Raw genomic sequence first — 22,355 nt, 5'->3', positions numbered from 1 at the left:
TAATGATCAGTCCCTTATAAGAATGTCCCTCATAGCACTATGGTTCCTATAGTACTATTTCCCTTAATGCTGGGGTGTCTTTCATAGGACTGTGGGTGATGTAGCACCATGGCTTTTTAGTACTGTGGGAGGTTTTACAGCACTGTGGCTCTAAAAGGACTGTTTATTATTACAATGCCCTTAGTAGTACTGTGTTGTGTCCCTTACTGAAAAAAATTGTCACTTTTATTGTAGTGTGTCCCTTTTCTCACCGTTGTGATATTTATTTTACTGTGGCTTTTCTATAAACACTTATAGTACTGTTTTTTACATAACTGCTACTGTTTTAGAGCTCTTAATATCCCTTGTAGTACTTTTTTATAGTACTGTGTCTCTTATAAAATTATGCTTATGTTTTGCTGGACAAATATAGATTATTGTCCTTCATAGTACTGTTGTGTAGCAATCACTATAACACTGTAATAATGTGTCCCTTGCAGTATTTTTTTTTTCATTTATTTATTTATTTTTACTATTTTATTCAAATTTAGCTAGGCCAAGTGTCCAACACATTCAGCTGCTACTCAGCTGTTTATTCCCAATCACTGGTGATGCAACACAACACAAGGAGGGTGAAGACTAGCACATGCCTCCTCTGATACATGTGAAGTCAGTCATCGCTGTTCTTTTCACCCTAAGAGTGATGAGGGAAATGAGTGCCATCTACCCACCCAAAGAGAGCAAGTCCAACTGTGCTCTCCCTGGGCTTTGGCAGCTGATGGCAAGCTGCATGACCGGGATTCAAACCATCAATATTGGCAGCGCTTTAGACCGCTGGACCACTCCGCACCCCCAGTCCCCTTGCAGTATTAAATCTCTGTCATTTTAGTGTGGGAGGTTTCATGGCTAAATTGGAGCAGCCTGGTGGCCAATCTTCATTAATTGCACATTGCATCAGTAAGAGCAGAGTGTAAAGGTTCAATTATCAGGGTAAGAGCACAGTTTTACTCAAAATATTGCAATGCACACAACATTATGGGTGACATACCAGAGTTCAAAAGAGGACAGATTGTTGGTTCACGTCTTGGTGGCGCATCTGTGACCAAGACAGCAAGTCTTTGTGATCAAGTATCAAGAGCCACGGTATCCAGGGTAATGTCAGCATACCACCAAGAAGGACCAACCACATCCAACAGGATTAACTGTGGATGCTGTAAGAGGAAGCTGTCTGAAAGGGATGTTCGGGTGCTAACCCAGATTGTATCCAAAAAAAACATAAAACCACGGCTGATCAAATCACGGCAGAATTCAATGTGCACCTCAACTCTACTGTTTCCACCAGAACTGTCTGTCGAGACAATAAATTATTGTGGTCTGAAACCAGGTGTTTCAGTTTCATTGTCCAACCCCTGTACCCCTTATAGTACTTCTATAGTCTTTTACACCACTGTGTTTCTTATAATACTCTGGGTGCTTTATACCATTATGTCTCCTGTAGTCTTGGAACAGCTCTTACAGCTCTTACATACCAGGTGATTCTAGAACAAAACTTTGTGTTCCTTTTGCAATGTGCTTTGAATACTACAAATTGTCTTACTGTATTGTGTTCTTGGTAGTAATGTCTCATTTGTCCATTATAGTACTGTGTCAATTGTAGTACTGCATCTATTGAAGTGTCTTTTTGAGAAATGTGTCCCTGTCTTGTAAATAAACAGTAGTTTTCGAACCAGTCCTCAAGTAGCTTCTGAATAGTCTGTGTTTTTGCTTCAACATGTCTCCAAACACACCTGTATTCAGGAATTCACTGATTTTACTAGCTAAGTTTATGTGTGTTGGAACACCTGGGCTGTTGATTAGTGGTTTGAGGACCTGCATTAGAGAACTCTCACTGTTCTGTGTTTTTATAGTATTGTATATTTATAGTACTGTGTTTTCTCTCAGCTCCCTCAGTGGCGCCTCAGAATATCCAGGTCAACACCATGTCGTCCACCCAGCTGGAGGTGCAGTGGGAGCCGCCGCCCGTGGAGACGCAGAACGGCATCATCCAGGGTTATAAGGTCTCCACCTCTCCTTCTATTCTCCTCCATCTTTCTTTTTTTCTCTCTCTCTCTCGCTGGCTTCCATGCCTACCTCCACCTCCCTTGGGAAGAATAAGCAGAATAAATGTTTCCAGTCTTCCCCATTATAATGTAGTGTAATAGATAATGATGTTAGACAGTATGTTTAAAAGATCAGGACATCTGGGTCATGAAATAATTATCACGGGTCGGGGGTTAAGTGAATCCCTGTTGAAATATGCATGACACCGATGCAGAAGTTGTTAGGGGAGCTGAGCAGCAATGCACTGGAAATGTTTTTCCAGTTTCCTACCAGTTACAGGTTTAGCTACGAGCGTGTGCCTTCTGCAGTGTCTGTAAACCGGTTAGAAAGACTTCTGTCTGTCTGTCTGTGTATATGTGTTGTTTTGTTTTAATCGATCTATCATTTAATTTATTGGTTATTTATTGTAATAATATTCTGTAGTTGTATCTGTTGTTTTAATTCTATTATATGTCCTTCCATTATATCTATCTATTTAGATATCTATCTATCCATTTATTTATATGTCTGTCTGTTATTTCATATATCTACAGTTCAAACTACATGCCATTCTATCCATCCATCCATCCTTCCAATCTCATGCATCCATCTATCCATCCATCCATCCAATCTCATGCATCCATCCATCCATGCATCCATCCAATCTCATGCATCCATTCATCCATGCATCCATCCAATCTCATGCATCCATCCATCCATCCATCCATCCAATCTAATGCATTCATCCATCCATCCAATCTCATGCATCCATTCATCCATCCATCCAATCTCATGCATCCATCCATCCATCCAATCTCATGCATCCATCCATCCATCTATCTATAGCTTAAACTTCATGTCATTCTGTTTAACTATTTATATCCGTCTTTCTCTCATTCCATCTGGAGATCTATCTATTTGTCATTCTATAAATCTGTTCTATCCTTTTATTTTATATACTGTATCATTTATTCTAAAATTAAATCGTAATTTAGTTTGCTGATGTTTGTCTGTGCTGTTTTTTTGTGGCTGTAGATTTATTATTGGGAGATGGATAATCAGAACGAGACGGAGAAGGTAAAGATCCTCTTCCTGCCGGAGACGAGCATGCGGCTGAAAAACCTGACCAGCTACACCTACTACATGGTCAAGCTGTCTGCGTTTAATGCGGCGGGGGACGGTCCGCTCAGCGAGCCCAGGAGGGGGCGTACTCTTCAGGCAGGTCAGGCTGTGCTTCAGTTTGCAGCAGCAACATCAACAACAACATCAACAACACAAACACACGACTGAGACCCACAAATCCAGCTTTCATCTGAAGTTTTATTTTTTAGGGATAAATGTGACACATCTGATATTTTCAGAGCAAACACTTGACCTTTTCACATCAGACCTGAGTCACTGTCATATGTGGATATTGATTCCCATACATCTTATCCCATACATCCTATGTTACAGGAATACAGAGTAGGCCATACCTACAGACTAGCACAGTCTAACTGAATGAAAAACATATTAGGTACTACTGGTACTATAACATTAGGTAAACACCCACAGTGTAGAATAGATAAAGTAAGTGATCCTATTGGAATTACCTGGATTTCTGAATCGTTACTAATAAAATGTGTTCTTATTGTTATATAGATCACAGATATAGGCAAACCCAAATTAAACACAATTGAACTAAAACACAGACAGACACAGTGCTGTTCATGCCTTTTATAAAGCACATTGAGCAAATATCTGCAGTGCAGGCTAGAAAAAGTAAGTGATCCTATTCGTACTACTTGGATTTTTGCACTGATTACTAATAAAATGTGTTCTTATTATGTAGACCACAATTATAGACAAATGATATACCATTCTAACAATTAAACTGAACCAACACACAAACAGATATGCCTTTTATAAAGCGCATTGAGCAAATACACTTCCCCTTTAGCAGCAGTCACCACCATGAACCACGTTTTTCTACTAAACGTTTCCTACTGCATCGAGTAGGATCTGTACAAAGCAAAAAAGAATGTCTTCAGCATTCCTCCTGCATGGGGATCACTTAATCAGTAGTAGTTCATCCTTCTGTGAGCACCTTTCTTCTTCAGTGTGTTTCTAATAGTGAACATATGGATAAAGATCTTTTGCAGTCTTTTGCAGTCACGCTTGGGTTCTTTCTCACCTCAGAAATAACCCTTGTGCTCCTGGAGTGATTTAAACAGCACAGTTACTTCTAGAGAGAGATTTTCTTCATTTATAGGCAAAGAGTATATAATACACAGAATAAAGAATAAAATAACTTTAAGATAACTTCCTGTTACTTTAAATGAGCTGTGGGTGTACCTTCACTGCATAAATATGCAGGTCAGTATCTGTCTCTGCTGAGACGCACAAATGCACCGCACTGTTAAGATATGAACGTGCCGAAGTCTGAGCACTCTTGTCTCTTTAAGCTCCACTAGGTAGGATTGAGATTTTGTGCTCGTGGGCTCCCCCTACAGTTGTAGAGTGTAATAAATGTTTCAGGCCAATTTTAGTTTCTCTTTCTCGTTTTCTGGCTTTCAGAGACATATTCGGTCTCTTTCCAGCTTCTGACAGAGTGTCTGTATGTTAGTTTGTAAAGAATGAACCAGTAGTCCTTGTAGAACTGTTAGAACTAAAGGTCGGAAAGCAGGTCGCAGTTCTCGCGAGCGTTGGTCGTGGCCGCCTCAGAAAACTTACAGAGTCTGGTTTGAGCTCAGAGGAGCTCCGGCACAGACACGAGAGCACCGCTATTCCTCCTATTACACCTCAATGCAGCACTGCAGTGAGTTTCAAGCTGTAATTTCACTTCTTTAAAAAGATCAAAAATCAAGGAAATCCTACCTAGTGCTGCTTTAAAGAGAATAGCAAGTGACACATTGAATGATTGTTTTTTTTTTTTTTTACGTTACAGGCAAAACACATCTATGATTAATTAATAGAATTAGTACATGCCTTTTGTGTGTTTTGAGTCGTGCAAGGCGTATATTTTGTGTTCTCATTATACCAAAAGACAAAAGACCCCAAAGTGTTCGTCATTGCTTGACTTTGTGTTTCTTTATATATTATACAAAAAAAACCATCTGTGAAACACTTTTTAATAATTAGTTCTTGGAGAAGTCATTACACTAGATATTCACTTACTTTTTCTAGCCTGCACTGTGGATGTTTACTCTATGCGCTTAATTAAATACATGAACAGTGTAGGTGTGTTGGTGTGTTATTAGATTAGTTAGACAATGCTTGTCTATAATCGTGTTTTATAGTAGTTAATTAATGCTGCAATGCATTCAATTTCAGTAAGTGTTCACTTACTTACTAATTTATTCACTTATTCATTTGGTTGCTTGGTTTGTTGGTTTGTTTACATCGCTGTTTATTGTACAGATGTATTTTATTGTCATCATCTTTCAGCATCGATAGCTCCTCAGCAGTCATTTTACACTAGATGTGGTAAATGTCACCGTAAATTGAAACTGTTTGCTCATTGATTCGGCTGTGAAATGGGCTTTAGACATGACCTGAGATAAGAATGGAGTTTCCTGCATGACTTAAACCATATAAACCAGACCTGGGCCTTCTACAGTCTGTGGGTCATATCCAACCCATTGATTTTTCATAACTTGCCCTTAAGGGCCTTAAGGTCTTTAGAGCAAACAGATGAACATTTTGTGTTCTTAACTGTTTTCTGTTTGTGTGAATTCTGTTTAAATAATGAACAATTATTAATTTTACTATGCATGCTTTACATTTTTATTACCGAATTTTATAATTTACTTTTACCATTAGCAGCTGATCAAAACCATAAAATTACTGCATTTTTAAAGAAATTAAGGTCCAGTCCTTCAAAACAGTCCCAGGTTATTATGTGACAGCTTGAGAAATTGACCTTCCCACCCCTAATAAACTACTTTGCCAAAAGTATTTGCTCACCAACCAAATCATTGAACTCAGGATCCAATCACATTAGTGAAAAAATGGGTCTGAGGCTCTCAGGAGTTCAGTGAACTCCAGCACTATGGTACTGTAATAGGAAGCAGCATCGTGAAATTTCACTACTCACTACTAAATATTCCACAGCCAACTGTCAGTGATATTATAACACAGTGGAAGAGACTGAAGAGCGTGGCCAGCGGATGCTGAGGAGCATAGTGCGCAGAGTTCACCAACTTCCTACAGAGTCACAACATCACTACACTGTAAACCCAGAAGTTGTTTGAACTCAAATAAATTAAGTCTGTTTTACATAAAAATGGAGATTTCTAAACAATACTCAACTATTTTGAGTTAGATTATCTGTCATTTGTGGGCACAGATACATTTAAACTGAGATCTTTGAGTTGAATCAACTTATAATAACTGAGTTTAGTCTGTTGCCATTGGCAGCCTCTTTTCCATTGGCTTCTGTCACAATCAATTTGCATACTGGGTGTGTCCCCCAGTTTGTAGCACTCACCATCAGTGTGTAGTGATTCCTCCCAGGCTAGGTTAGGTAAACTTGTAGATCACCTGTTATAATTATATATAATTATTATAATAATGATTGGCCTTTGTGTTGTAGGCTGTAGAACAAGCATCATTTACTGAGCTGCAGTTCTCGCTCTGCTCTCAGTACTTTAAATTCTTTACTGTTTTCTTTCATCTACTTTTTTATGAGTATTATAAAAATAGTTGAATGAAACCAGAAAGAAGACTAAATACAAGTTCAGGAAAATATAAATTTTAAATAAAATTATATTACATGAACTTGTATTAGGTAATCGGATACAACAATAGTTTCGAATATAGTCAACTTATCAGGTATTACACACTTAAAAAAAAAATCTTGCATTTACAGGCTATTAAAAGTAGAAACAACTCAAGTAAACTGTGTAGATTTAACTATTTGAGTTATAATTGCTTAACTTTTTCAAAGCAACTGGTTTCCTTATTTTTTTTTTAAATACGATCAACTTATCACATTTTACAGTGTACACACCTCCAAACTTCATGTACTCAGATTAGCTCAACAACAGTAGAGTGTAGAGAAACTCATAGAATGGACATAGTGATGCCATGGCCAAGCAGCTCCATCCAAACCATACTTCTGCTAGTACTACCATTGCATCATGCTCTCTTAGAGCACCAACAGTCTGAATCATATATATATATATATATATATATATATATATATATATATATATATATATATATATATATATATAAGCTGGGGAATCGTTTGACCTGGGGCTTCAGCTTGCTGCCACGACAGGGAGGTGTTCTCCACCTCTGAGTCACCTGCAGAAACAATTCAGAAATTATTCTAATGCTCTTTGATGTGACCTCATTTGCATAAGTGAGGAAAGAGACCGTCTCTATCTCTGTGTATCCGTTCAGGCTCCCGCTCTTCTCTTTCTGTTGTTATTCTCCACACAAATGGGGACTGTTTTTCCTGAGGCGGTGCAGAGCAGCCTACGCAGGCACTGCTACATGTCACACAGACGCAGGGGCATGTCTAAAGGGTGTTTACAGCAGCCTTGTGTGCAGGCGCATGCCAACTGTGCATGAACGAGACAGGAGAAGAAATAAATAATGAAAAATAAATAAATATAAAAATAATAGTTGGAATAGAGGATCGACTTTAGATTAGACTTCACTGTCCAGAATTACTCATGCTATATGCTTAAAAAAAATAAATGTCCTGAAGAATGTCCCTCTGGACACTCTAAACCCATAATTCATTCGAACTCAAAATAAATAAAATCTATTAGGTGTAAAATGGACCTTTGCTGTAGTAAAACATGATAAAAAGTACTTTGATGAATAGCTCACCTCCAATCTCCCACAGCGTTCCGAGATCCAGAAATTTGAACAGTTTGTCCAAACACCCTTCAGACTGGGTGACACGGGGCATAATTTGCCCTGATAAATCGCTTTTTACACCGTTATCCAGCTCAAAGTAGCTCCACACCTACTTGCTAGAATCCAGAGAGCCCGGACATTTAAAACGAGGCATTAATAACTTGTTAATAACTAAAAAAGTGCACAAGAAGCTTATTAAAAACCTCTGTTTGCATACCATAATACTAGCTTCAGCTCTGTGAATGCCATAACTGAACTGAAAATAACAGACATGTGTAAATATATATATATATATATATATATATATATACACATAGATGCATAGCGTAGCAGCCGGCGCCAGGAGCTTTCCTTTAACTATTTTGTGGGTTCAATCACAGTTGAACTCCCTTTGCCAACTCTGGACGAGGCTTATATCCGGGGAACGCACACACATAATAAACATATGGTTTTACGCATACACATAGGAAATACATACAAACTTGATTTGATCAAAATTTAGGCCTGAAATTCTAAATATCTTAAATGGATAAACTAATAAGTATCAAAACTTCCAACATTTCCCCCTTAAGCAACTTCCTAGTTACGTGTTCAAAAAAATTATGAAACCCAACGTGGTTAGCAGGTAATGCTAATACTGCTGAAGAACTAAACTGAAACTCCTATATAACGCTGAACTTCAGCAGAGTGGCTTTCCTGCTCCTTATAACCTGACTGGTAGAATTCATACATAAGGCGCACTGGATCATAAGGCGGAAAATTAGAATAGAATTAGAAAGAATTTTAAGTGCGCCTTATAGTCTGAAAAATACGGTAACTGCATGGCCTCTATGTTGTAGGCTGTTAGAGCAAGCATCATTCTGCTATATTGTTCACTGTATAGAATTTTTTTACAACAAATGACTCACGCTATTTAAGTAAATTTAACTTATCCAGGTCTGCAGTGTATAAATGAACCCTGTGTCTAAAATGCAAGAAATGCTGACTTGATGCCTTGCTGCCCACACTATCTCACTTAGAAGGCAGTTCAGTGATTAAAGCCTTTGTATCTGATTCAAAAGGTAAAAATTAATCCTGACATCTTGACATCCTGACGAGGTACGGATAGCTCACTGCTCTCTCTCTCTCTCTCTCTCTCTCTCTCTCTTTCTCTCTCGCTCTGTTTCTCAGCTCCCAGTGCTCCTAGCTTCATCAGTTTCTCTGAAGTCACCAGCACCACTCTGAATGTCTCGTGGGGATTCCCTGTGTCTCCGAACGGAGTAGTGGAGGGGTATAGGGTGGTGTATGAACCCACTGCACCCATTCACGGTATGTCTTTCACAACAATACCATGTATAAAGGTGGATGTCATGATGCTTGACTTTACTATAATCAAGTAAAAATATTTAATAAGATGTATTTTGTGTTCAAAAACGTGGGTTAGTTATTTAAAATAGAATTTTTAGATGGAAAATGTGCTTTATTTTGTTTTTTTTTTTTTATCATAAGATAAACATGTAAAATTTCCTGTAGTATGCCATAATATAAATGGAGTATGAAATGTAAAGATGAACATGTTATAAGGTTTTAAAATGTACCAAACTCACAGTAAATACCATTTTATTATAGAAATAAAGTGAATGTTAATGTGTCCATTATCTCAGTCCTGTGGTGTGATTGCCCTATTTTTAAGGAAAGGTGCTTATTCATTTTTAAAAATCATTTAAAAAGGTTAAAAGCACTATATATTCACTCAGTGAGCAAAATGTAGGGGCAATTACATATGGCAAGTTTTAGAATGGACACAAATAATTCGGTTTATAATTAAAATGATCTTTTTAACTGTAATGTAGTTACATTGCAGAACATTTTAGCCCAAGGTTGTAAGAAAAGTTTATAAAATAGTAGAAAAAGGACAGAATCTTTGAACAACATTATCAGTATCAGTTCGAGACAATTTAAACTCAATTTAAACAATTTAAATTTGTGTTTTTTATTTTATTAAAAAAATATATCTGTTACACCCCCGTCCCAAAATTTTGAGACACTTTAAATTCAGTGGTTTTTTTCATAATTGTTCTTCATTGTAGATTAATACTAAAGTCATTGGACTAAAGTACATTTCACATTCATCCATGTAGGATCCTCTTGCATAGCTTAGAAAGTTTTGCACATTTCTGCTGGATTTTCTCTGTCAGTTTTATGAGGTAGAGTCACCTGGAATTCAGGCTTTCAGTTAACAGCTGTGCTGAACTCGTCAAGAGTTAATTACTTAAATTTCTTGCTCCTCTTAATATGTTTGAGCGCATCAGTTACAGGTATACAGTGAATAGCTCTATTTGAGTAATGTTCTAATCCAGATTATGAAAAGCAGGAACTACTCAACTAGGTAAAGAAAAAAAAACATGTTAAGAAATGAAGGTCAGTCAATCCGAAATATTTCAGTCGAGTCGCAAAGACCATCAAAAGCATTATGATGAAACTGGCTCTCATCAGGACTATTCCAGGAAAGGAAGAGCAAGAGTTTCCTCTGTTGTAGAGGATAAATTAAGTTAACAGCTCCCCAGATAAGAGCATTTTGTTTCGTTTAACAGTTTTTAAGTTACTACATGATTCATCATTCCTTCATATCCAGTCTGGTTGACTTCAGTATTAATTTACAATGTAGGAAAAACAAAAAGAAAAAGAAAGCAGAAGCATTTCCAGCTGTACGCTTCTGATGCTTTCTGTGTTTTTTGGTGTAAAATTGCAGAGCAGCAGGTTTAAGTTGCGTGACTCAAAGCTGAACCCCGGCGGTTCCGTATGCGTCTGTGAATTGCCAATCAAGTGCCAAGAAACCCTCAGGGGCTTCTCAGTGGTTCTTAAACAAGTTGGTGGTTATGAGTCAATGATAATTTATGTGAGAAAACTCATTTCACAGCTACTGTTCCAGCGCTGCCTTGTGATGTTTTCTTTTGCTCTGCCCCGGAGCCGAAAATTACGGGAGTTAATCGTTTTCTCTGTGTCAACATTCACAGCATTGTTTTAATTTCATCAATAAATAAGAGGCTTTGTTGAGCCGCAGATTGACTACCACCCAGGGAGACGTGTCTCCTGTGGCCTGTGTGTAAACACACTCCGGCGAGCGGTTGGTTGGTTGGTCGGTTGGTGAATTCATTCTGGTGTGTGTGTTGGTGCTCGTAGGTGTGAGTAAGGTGGTGACGGTGGACATTCAGGGCAGCTGGCAGCGCTGGCTGAAAGTGCGTGACCTCACGAAGGGCGTGACCTACTGCTTCCGCGTGCAGGCTAAGACCATCAGCTACGGTCCGGAGGTGGAGGCCAACATCACAGCAGGCCCCGTTCAAGGTGGGTGACCCGTGTGCAAACAAACAAAACACAACAGCTAAATCGTCTGAAGCCTGGGTGCATTTCCATGCGTGTGGATCAGTTCAAACGGACGGGTGAAGCCTGAATCAATAGGTGCTGGAAGAGTGTTCACAATGCACTATTAAAAATAAAGGTTCTTGAGATGGATCTTTGAGGGATGCTGAAAAAAAAGAAAGCCCTTTTGGTTCTGGAATAAGAACTAAGGGCCTCATTCACCAATACTATCATAAGAATCTGCTTAAATTAGTTCTGTGAGATTTATGATGTGTATTTAACCCCTTAAACCCTAGATTTGTTACTCAGTTAATAATCCTAAAGCAAAAACTGTAAATTATTGAATTTTGAATTATTTAGTGGCTTCCAACAGAATTTCTAAGCATTTGTCCCACGATAAAGACTTTTCCCAAGGGCCTGCCCATAATACCTGGTACCTGATACACTTCACAAATATACATTATTTAAAACACAAAACATTATTAATTTTTACTGTATGCTAGGCTTGCATCAATTTCTAGGATAGGCTTTACTGCTAAGAGAAACATAGCAACTCATAAACAGTTGAGCTCTCTCGGACTCTGGCTGCTGATGCCAAGCAGCATGATCCGTGATTAAAATCCTCTTATTATAGAGACAGCGCTTTGGTCCACTGTAACGCTGGTCCTATATAACTTACTTCTATTCCTTTCAAATATATTTTAGTATCTGTAGAAAACTACATACTTTCCTTTACAAATAGGCTTTATGCAGAGAGTAGAGCGAAAAAAAAAGTACATACCATCTATAAACACTTATGTATCATTATTTATATAGGCTATTGGACTGGTTGAACACCCATTTCTGTGCATAACACTGAAATTTAGTCCCAAATCCCAAAAGAATGCAGAGCTTTAGCTTTAGAATGTAATGGTGTCCCACAGGGCTCAATTCTGGGCCCTAAAGATGTTAATTACTGATGTTATTTATAACATTACAGGAGTAATGGAGTGTGGGCTTACATAAAGAATATTAGTTTCTCTTTCTCTCTCTCTCTCTCTCTCTCTCTCTCTCTATATATATATATATATATATATATATATATATATATATATATATATATATATATATATATATATATATATGATGAGTTTCTTTGATTTTATCAAATTGAAAACCTCTGGAATATAATCAAGAGGAAGATGGATGATCACAAGCCATCAAACCAAACTGAATTGCTTGAATTTTTGCACCAGGAGTAAAGGCATAAAGTTGTCCAAAAGCAGTGTGTAAGACTGGTGGAGGAGGACATGCCAAGATGCATTAAAACTGTGATTAACAACCAGGGTTATTCCACCAAATATTGATTTCTGAACTCTTAAAACTTTATGAATATGAAATGCTTTAAATGGCAGTATTTTTATTTGGAATTTGAGAGAAATGTTGTCTGTAGTTTATAGAATAAAACAACAATGTTCATTTTACTCAAACATTAACCTATGAACAGTAAAATCAGAGAAACTGATTCAGAAACTGAAGTGCTCTCCTAATTTTTTTCCAGAACTGTATATTCTTAGTTGAACAGAGGGATCCTAAAATCTGGCAGAAATAACCTTTCACTCACACTGTGAAAGGGGATTCAGTGTGGTCAGTGATCACTGATGCTACATTTCATGCTCTACTTTCCTTTATGTACACATCAGTCTTCCGAGGCAGCTTGAAACTCTTTGTTTGGAAATCAGTGAATTGTTTCTGGGGCACGTTTCCCCTGCTCAAACTCTTCTTTAGCAGAAGAATCAGCAGACTGTCAGGACTCTGGCTCTTTAGGGCACAGAAACACCAAGCTGATGAGGATGAATTAGCACCAACAAAGGGCAACTGATGATCTCCTTCTGTCAGCTCACCGTTATCTCCCGTCCCCTGTGAAAATGCAAAGATCACAGCTGAGAATCGACAGCACACACACACTTACTGTGCTAGCTCAGAGAGCAAATCTATATTAGGAGCTGGCAATAACAGTAAAACTGTGCTGGGGCTACAAACGCCAATGTGTTTCTTGATATTTCTATTAATCTTTTCAATCATAAATTCCTCACATCTAAAGTTCTGGGGATCTCAAGGCTGCTGGTGGATGTATGTGGCCTTAATCTGCCTCTCCTCTGTAACAAGGGATGCATGCGTCCATCTTTGTTTTGTGTGAAACTGACCAATGGAAATCATTCAATTAACGTGCTTATACAGTAAACATGTTATAACAAATATGGTGCAGATATGGTTTTATCTGTATATATACAGTACACAGTATATACAGCTCTGGAAAAAAAATAAGAGACCACTTCAGTTTCTGAATCAATTTCTCTGATTCTGACATCTTGCCATGTTCTCCTCCACCACTCTTACACACTGCTTTTGGATAACTTTATGCCTTTACTCCTGGTGAAAAAATTCAAGCAGTTCAGTTTGGTTTGATGGCTTGTGATCATCCATGTACATTAACATGACAAAAGTCATGGGATCATCAGTCAGTATGTAAACCACACCTGTATAAGCTGTGAGGTGTTATCTTGTAAGTGAGGTTGAACACTGGTAATGCTACCATGCTACTAGCAAGGTACTGTATAATAAAAGAAAAATAGTAGATAATGGCAAAAGTCCTGGGACACTATCATTTCCTGTCTTATGGCCCTTGTCAGTGTTTTTACTGTGCATGCAAGTGCTTTGAAAGGCAAATTTAAGAAAATACCTTTAAACCCCCTGGGGTTGAATATAAAAATGTAAAAGGTAAAAGGCAGACTGAGAGAGAGCAAAAACAAATCTATTAAATAAAAAAACTCACTCTGAGCCCAATTATAACAAAACAAACCTCCGCTCAACCTGAGCCTAATGTTGTACATGGAAATCAGTCCCAAAATCCAATATTTAGTCAGCCCTTTCAGGTTCAGGTAGTTAAAATATCCGCTGGTCATTTTCTCTTTGTGCTTTTTTCTCCCCCTGCACTGATTTGCAATTCTCATGTCTAAAAACTGATGCCAATTCAGTGCACTCAATCAGCCAAAACTGTGCTGACAAGAACTGACAGGCCTGAGGCCATTTGATGGCCTACAGTCGGCTTGTTTTAAGAACTGTAGGATTGGGGCTCAGCAGACTGTGGATCTGTGGAAAACGCTGGTTCAAATCCTGGCTCATTCTTATTCAACATCAGCAGCCAGAGTCTGAGAGAGAGCACATTTACCTATTCTTTCTCTGGGTGGGTAGATGGCGCTCTCTCTCTTCCCTCATTACTCCCATTGTGATGCTGGCCGGCACAGGCGCATTTTGCATTGGCTGACTGGTGATGATGCATTGATTGCAGACTTTTTTATAGACCAGATCAGTACAATCACAGCAACTCCACACTAAAAACACCCAGCTTCCTTCACTATATATGGCCACTGGCCACTATATATGCATGTTTCACATGCTACAATGACTCAACTTCGATAAAAGAAAGTAGAACACAAATAACAAATAACAAAATGATCATACATATACCAGTATTAACTATTCAAATAATATTTATGTTGAATATATTTGAGTATTCACAGACATAATAATGTTTCAGAGAAGGCTGTTTCTCCCTGCAGTTGCATCAATGATTGTTTTTTTTTTTTTATGTCTAAGGACAACAACAGTTCTCTTTAACGCTGATGTATTTTTTGATGTATTTTTTGAGTAAAATAAACATTGTTGTTTTATTCTATAAACTACAGACAACATTTCTCCCAAATTCCAAATAAAGATATTGTCATTTAGAGCATTTATTTATAGCAGAGAATAAGAAATGTCTGAAATAAAAGAAAAGATGCAGAGCTTTCAGACTTTAAATAATGCAAAGAAAAAAAAGCTCATATTCATAAAGTTTTAAGAGTTCAGAAATCAATATTTGGAATGAACTTTACTCGCCTTTACACGTCAGACAAGCCTCCACGGTGTCGAGTTTCAAATCTCGTCTTAAATCTCATTTTTATTCCTTAGCTTTTGATGTAATTTGATTTGCTCTGTTTTTGTTCTAAATTCTACTGGACAGCAATTTGGTCACCTGTGTTGTTTTAAATGTGCTTTAGAAATAAATGTGACTTTTACTTTGACTTTGTTTGGATGTTTTGCCATTTTCTGCCACTTTCTCTCCACTTTGTCTTCATTTACACACCTCTGTTTCCGCAGGTTCTCCTGGATCTCCTGTTGAGACATCAATCACTAAGTCAGGCCCCACCCTCACCATCCACTGGACGCCCGGGGAGACGGGATCCGGCCGTGTGACAGGCTATGTCATCGAGGCCCGCCCCTCAGGTATAGGACTGTTTTGCCATTATGCAAAAATGCAAATACACAGCACAGCACGGCACGCCTCAGTCTGTTTGAATTCATCTCCATATTTAGGCCGGTGCCAGGTTCGAAATATGGGAATATGGCGTGAATTTGAATAGCAACAGCTTGTCAATTTTAGCCTGAGGGATGCAATGGAAAAAAGAGCCACAATAACCTACCGAGGTCTTATTAGTTCTTCACAGAATAAGTACTCGGGGCAGTTCTGAGCCTGGTTTGCGTTTTTGCGTTCTGCGCGGCTGTGTGTTCTCCGCAGAAGCGCAGGCCGCTAATAAAGAGCTGCGAGTAATTCCCAGTGATTGCCTGCTGGGCTGAAGCAATATCGTTTCAGAATGAACTGAAAGTGGTATTCCCAGACAGCTTGTGCAGATGTCAGGGAGCACCGTGACATTTATTTCTCTTTTTTCTCTCGAACATGTCCTTCCCCCCTCACTCCCTTCCTCTCTCCCGGCAGATGAGGGATTGTGGGACACCTTTGTGAGGCACTTGCCCCCCTCCAGCACCTCCCATGCCATCAGCCTGGACCGCCTGCGCCAGGGAGTCAGCTACCAGTTCAGAGTGCTGGCCGTCAATGAGTTCGGCTACGGTGAGCCGAGTGCTCCCTCTGCTGCCATGTCAGGTAACTGCACCCTGCACTTTTCACACACTTCCTGACAGACACACTCACTGACTGACACACTTTCTGACTTACTGACAAACACAGTGACATTAAGGACATGTTTATACCTCATATTAACAAGCATTTTGTATCTGGATGGTATCTGGATCTACTTTGACCAGGTTATAGTTAAAGTGTGTGACCTGATGAGATCTAATTTTATTTTTTAGCATAAAAAACTAATTAACACAGATGGCATTTCCATTTTACGTCCTTTAAACAACAATGTCCTGATTCTGGAGAATATAACCAGTTTAAGGAAAAGATGGGAGTTCTACAATGCAGTAAAATGATAGGTTGTTCTCATCTTTCTGTAACGAGCGCATAAGAAAATGCAAAGGAACATAAACTATACTGCTCTCATACTAGACAGCACATGTGCATACATGCACACACATACACGGTGAGAGAGAGGGAGAGAGAGAGAGAGAGAGAGAGAGAGAGAGAAAAGAGAGAGAGAGAAAGAGAGAGAGGGAAAGAAAATCCAGTAAAAATTACTTGCATTAACACTTTTTAAAAGACTTTTTGCTAGGAGACACATTCCATTTACACTTGTGTTTAATGTGGATGAGATCCATTGATGTGCACCTCTGAATGTGGTCCAGGAGATCTGATTGTAATTTGATCAAAAAGTGGTTATAAAAGGCTTTTATATTGGGGTTGGTTATTCAGATAAATGAAATTCGATCATGATCCAATCATTAAAATGCATGGTAATGCCAGGTGTAAACACTCCAAACAATTCTCATCAAATCTGATGATTTTATCTGATTAATTGAGGCTGTTTCACTACCTATTTAATGTAACCCACATCTGATATGTGTCTGAACAGTTTGCCCTGGCACGCATGTGCTTCACGTGAAGTTTTGGTTTCATCCCTCCCAGAATCACAGGAGCTATCAGATAATTACAGTACCTGACAGCTGAGCTTATCACAGACAATGTGTTTATTTGAGCTCGCTGTAAAAAAGGGAATATAGCCACTGCTTTGTTTTGTGTACTTTGTGTCTTTAAACTTAATTTTTAAGCTTATTTGGCCATTAGCCCAAATATTGTTTGGCTTTCATTTTATCCTTTTATTTGTTTTATGACTGGTTTTACTTTTGGCCTTTTACTTTTTTATTTTTTTATCCTTCCATCAATTTTGGATCAGTTCCATCAATTATCTTTTTTAATAATTGGGATGTTAATTAAGTCCTCTATTTCTTTAATTGTGTTTATATTTTATTATTCTAATTATTTATGTCTTGGTTTTATTGCTTTACATTTTAGCCTATCTGCATATTCTTTTATTCTAAATGATTTTATTTCTTCTTAATTAATGCTCGGCTGCATTGAAAATGAAGGGTTACCCTCAATGTATTACCGAGTGGAAATAAAGATTGATTGATTGATTAAAATTATTGGATTTGGGCCACTTTTACCTGCAGTGTCTGGGAGGGCAGTGAGAGGTTAAGCTAAGTATGATCTGAAAGGACTTTGGAACAGAAAGTACAATAGAGAAGTCATAAAGGCCTGGGAGCGTGACTCTCTCTCATTAGTGCAGGTTAATGTTTAAGCGTATTTAGGCCATTACGTATTTGTTTTGAGTTTTCGAGACTTTTCCTGTAGTTGCAGTGCACATACCTGGCCTTGGCTAAGCTTGGCCTGGTCTTATCATCGGTGATAAGAAGCCTAATCTCTGGGTTAAAAGGCTTCCTAACTACATAACAGGTGCAACCTGCTGTATGACAGCAAGCCGTCATGTACTGCGTATCAGCCAGAAAAGCACCTGCTCCAGACAAGCCCACACAGGGCACGCTTTCACACAAGCCTGATCATAAATCCCAGCGTTGGTGTAGCTGAATCACTTTACGAGTATGATGACATCCCAGAGAAATGTTAACTGACAGCCTGGATGATTAATGTAATAGTCTGATCCTCGGAGAAATTGACATCATGAAATTTTGAATATATCAAAAATGTTTTTACGTCTTAAAATACCAGCTTCTCACCGGATGCCTTCAGGGTTTACACACAGAAACCAGAGCTAGTAGCACAATTATTCCAAGAAAAATGGCTGCCAATACCACATTAAACATTTTAGACATTTTCATTGAGAGAAAAAAACTTTTTAATGTTTAAATTTAAATGTTATTCCACACAAAACCATGTTGTTTCACTTCGATCAAAAATCCTTATTAATAATATATTTTTTACTCAGACCTGGGAGCCCTATTTACAATACAGCATAACAGGGTTGTATGTCACAGTTTTCATGCATCTTGGCATGTTCTCCTCCACCAGTCTTACACACTGCTTTTGAATAACTTTATGCCTACACTCCTGGTGCAAAAATTCAAGCAGTTCAGCTTGGGTTGATGGCTTGTCATCATCCATGTTCTTGATTATATTCTATCATTTTTAAGGGGTTTCCCTTAGTTTTTTTCCAGAGCTATATATATATATATATATACATATCAATATGAAAAGCATTAATACATATATTATTAATAAATAATATCAATATTATATATATATATATATATATATATATATATCTTATGTAAAATAATTCTGAGTTTTATTATCTAAATATTAAATTAAAATTGTCATGTTGCTCATTATAGGCATTATAAAAATGCAATAGGCTAAAAAGGAATCAATAAAAATAGTATGGTAAAAAAATATATATATATTATTTTAAATGTGATGCACCCTGTTTAACCTTAAAAAATCAACTTACAAAACATTACATTTAATTTCTAATGTCTAACATTTCTAATTTAATAATGTGTAATGTCTTTAAAACAACAACAGTACATTATTTATAGATAAAATACGTCAAGCTTTTTAACAAAAAAAAAAATGTTTTATTTATTATTAATATATCTTGGTATACACATACAACACAACAAATAAAAAAATCTAATAAATGTAAAAAAAATAAAAAAAATAAAATAATTTAATTTAATTTATTTAGTGATATTTTGGAAAGAATGTTGGGTTGGGCAATATGGACATTTAGTACATAATGGCCATGTTCTAATGAAAGATGATTAAAATTAGTAGGTTATGGTTTAAGAAGATGTGTTTTTGTCATGCTAAAAACAAAACTAATATTAAAGCATTTAAGCTTTTAAGACTTTATCAAATCCAGAAATCAAACCAAACACTGTTTTTATTGAACATTGTGTACATCTTTAGAACACTGATTTAAAGTTATTACTATTTTTGTGTTTCCTGACATTCCTGACAGTTTCCTCCAGATATTTATTCTATTCAATTCTCACCGACTCTAAGACAACGACACTCCATCCAACAATAGCTGCCAGTCTGGGACGGTGCCAGGCACTTTCCAAGCTGTCACCCACACAGTGTGGCGGTTCAGCTCACCGGGTGTGGATGAGAGCGGGAGCTGCTCAGTTCTGTCTCTATAATCTAACAGGCAGCCTCGATTCAGAAGATTCAGTCTGTACTGACCAGATCAAAGAGCTTAAAAGACCATCTGTATCAACCAATAACAGCACAGAGATTTCTGTTCTTGCAGATGTGTATCCATGCATAGAAATAGCAGTGAAATTAGCTGGAACTGTATTGAGGTTCTAGCGCTAGAACCCAACAATACACCTAATAGTGTCTTTTGTAACTAGCGTTTTATGTTAAAATGTCTGTGCGGTTGTTTAAATTACCTTTAAACACTGTGTAACAAAACAATTTTCAAGTTTAACTCTGATAAATATTATAATATTATTGCACACATAGAGGAACGTTAACCTTTTTACTTTTACATTTACTTAACTTTTTGTACATTTTATAAAAAAAAAATTATGTGGGGTAGGGTTTGTGTTTTAGCCATGTCCGCAGTAATGCCTGGTTAAGTTGAATGATTCCTTAAAATGATTAAATAATACAAATTTCAAATTATATGGGATCTATTTTAGCAATCTTTAGGTGAGCCACCAACGGTGCACCTTGCAGCATGATTTTTAGTGTGTCAGAGTGTCTTTGCTATCGTAACAGCAAGATAAGTACACCTTGCACGGGTTTGAAACGCCCAGTAAGAGCCCAGTATTTTCTGAATTTGGTGAATTGCTATTTTAGTGGTGCAACTACCTGAATGTGTCCAATCCTTCTCAGCTCGTTCTCGTTTGTTCATTCTGTGTATTATTGATGTAAAAGTTTGCATAGCTGCCAACAGGCTCACGCTATAAAGATGGGCAATTGACAATTCAGTGCCAAGATAGCAATGAATGTCTGACTGTTGTTTGTTTTTTAGTCAGTGGTGCACCTGTGTTTCATTGCCAAGATAGCAATACACCAGAAATTTACCTCAGTACACCTTAGCATAGATATCTTCACATGCATCTTTGCTACTAAAACGATGCAGGTGGAAGGCATGAAAAAATACTTTTGACGGGGTGTCAGATAGCAATGAGCATTACGATGCACCTTGCACAGTATGTAACATAAGTCAACAATTAATAATATTAATTTCACCTAATTTTTCACATAGTGTCTACATACAGAACTGAGGTAAAGCTAACGCTGTCCACCCTGTCGTGGTAAAATAATCATAAAGTATGTTTCATATGAAATAAGGTCACTATGAACAGTTCAACCCGTTTGTAATTTTAGATCAACCATGTTTTCATTAAATGCCCAGATACCACATGCACAATGAATTACCAATAGGCCTAGGCATACAGGGGTAGTTAGAGACAGGCAGGGTCAGTAACTGGATGGCAGCAAAAATAAACAACATACAGGGTGTGAAAGGCAAAATGGTGTCATACACCGGAAATACAGCCGCAAAAAGGGCAAGGCAACAAAAAGTAGTCAATGCAATACAAAAACGAGTCGTTAACAAAGGAAACACATTGTAGAAAAGCTACCTAACTAGATTGAATACTCGGCGATGAACTAAGGAAACTGAGGGGTATTTATACTAACCAGACAAGGTGAATACAATCAGAAGCTGGGAGAGCGAGAACGCTGCTGCATCATGTGATTAGTGATTAGCAAAGTCAGAAAAGTCTGGTATTAGAGCATGCTGGGAATTGGAGTCTTTGTTGTGTGAATCAAAGCCCACCCTTGTCTACCCTGGTGACAAGGAATAAAAATTGATTAAACGGGGAAAACATGTTTTCTGTGTAATCTAAAGCCTTATAAATATGATAAACAGTGAAAAGAAGCTTTTTTTTTTTAAGTTATGAGACGCCGAAAGGCACAGGATTCTGACAATGACCCAAATATTAAAAAATCTGTGCTTTAACCATCTGTGTGTAAATATAAAAATGCTGTTAAATCAAGATTTCCCATCACAGATCCACAGAACCAGTCGATGCTTCTAGCAGTGAACTGGCACTGGCAAACACCACTAACAGTTTGTGCCACACCATGTAATGACATTCAGAGACACTTGTCAGCATACTGATGGCCTTATGGTTGGCAAGGACACAGTATTTTTGAGTCTGTTTCAGATGGCCATTCATTTCCCTTGGCCGCGGTTTCAGAAACCACCTGGGGAGGTGTTCTGCTGTGCTACATTCACAGAAAAAGCATGCGCTGCAACTTCACAAAGGCCTTATGTTTATTACTTGTCAAGCAAGCTAAACTGATTACGGGTGCATGGTAATTCATTATTTATAATACTGAGAGGACAGGACTGTAAAAACAATATATACACACACTTTTCACATATTTCTATTGTGGAATTTTTCTCAATACAATATCATATTGGGTAGTCAGTTCATTTGCACAGGTTATTCAGGGTTCATACACTTATTAACCAATACATTTCCATGATTTTTTCATGACTTGTCCATGGCTTCATAGCAAATTTTCATGACTATATGATTTTTAAAACATCAGTGCAGACATGGACAATAAAACCAAAAATCGACTAAAACTATAATCAAAATGGATATAATATAGTCTAAATGAATCTGAGAAAATAGTGACACACAATGTTTAATAATAAAATGATTGTGTAGGGATTAATTACTGAATTAACTCTGAGCTGACGTATTTGTAGTTCAAAATATATTTTCTCCATCGATAAACTGATAAACTGAACCAAATTTACATGACTTTTCTAAAACTTGCTTGGTATTTTTATTTT

The 22,355-nt window shown here is 37.5% G+C and overlaps 1 protein-coding gene and 1 long non-coding RNA gene across 5 annotated transcripts in view; one reads left to right on the top strand and one right to left on the bottom strand.

Moving 5' to 3' along the window:
* sdk1a (sidekick cell adhesion molecule 1a) overlaps positions 1–22,355 on the top strand; it is a 601,048-nt gene that overhangs the window by 562,609 nt on the left and 16,084 nt on the right. For all 4 annotated transcript variants that reach the window (XM_049475506.1, XM_049475505.1, XM_049475504.1 and 1 more), the window contains 6 exons: positions 1,921–2,036; positions 3,094–3,280; positions 9,082–9,219; positions 11,074–11,235; positions 15,433–15,558; positions 16,049–16,213. In XM_049475506.1, coding sequence (XP_049331463.1) covers positions 1,921–2,036; positions 3,094–3,280; positions 9,082–9,219; positions 11,074–11,235; positions 15,433–15,558; positions 16,049–16,213 — 894 coding nt within the window. The remainder of the gene's footprint in view (positions 1–1,920; positions 2,037–3,093; positions 3,281–9,081; positions 9,220–11,073; positions 11,236–15,432; positions 15,559–16,048; positions 16,214–22,355) is intronic.
* Positions 1–22,355, bottom strand: part of LOC125799256 (uncharacterized) — a 345,287-nt gene that overhangs the window by 315,448 nt on the left and 7,484 nt on the right. The window contains exon 2 of the long non-coding RNA XR_007438087.1: positions 1,233–1,298. This is a non-coding gene — a long non-coding RNA (uncharacterized LOC125799256). The remainder of the gene's footprint in view (positions 1–1,232; positions 1,299–22,355) is intronic.

This window comes from Astyanax mexicanus, chromosome 3, assembly GCF_023375975.1.
Source record: "Astyanax mexicanus isolate ESR-SI-001 chromosome 3, AstMex3_surface, whole genome shotgun sequence".
NCBI classification, from domain to species: Eukaryota; Metazoa; Chordata; class Actinopteri; order Characiformes; family Acestrorhamphidae; genus Astyanax; species Astyanax mexicanus.
The sequence above is the reverse complement of the archived record's forward strand: the minus strand, read 5'-3'. Positions and strand labels throughout refer to the sequence as shown.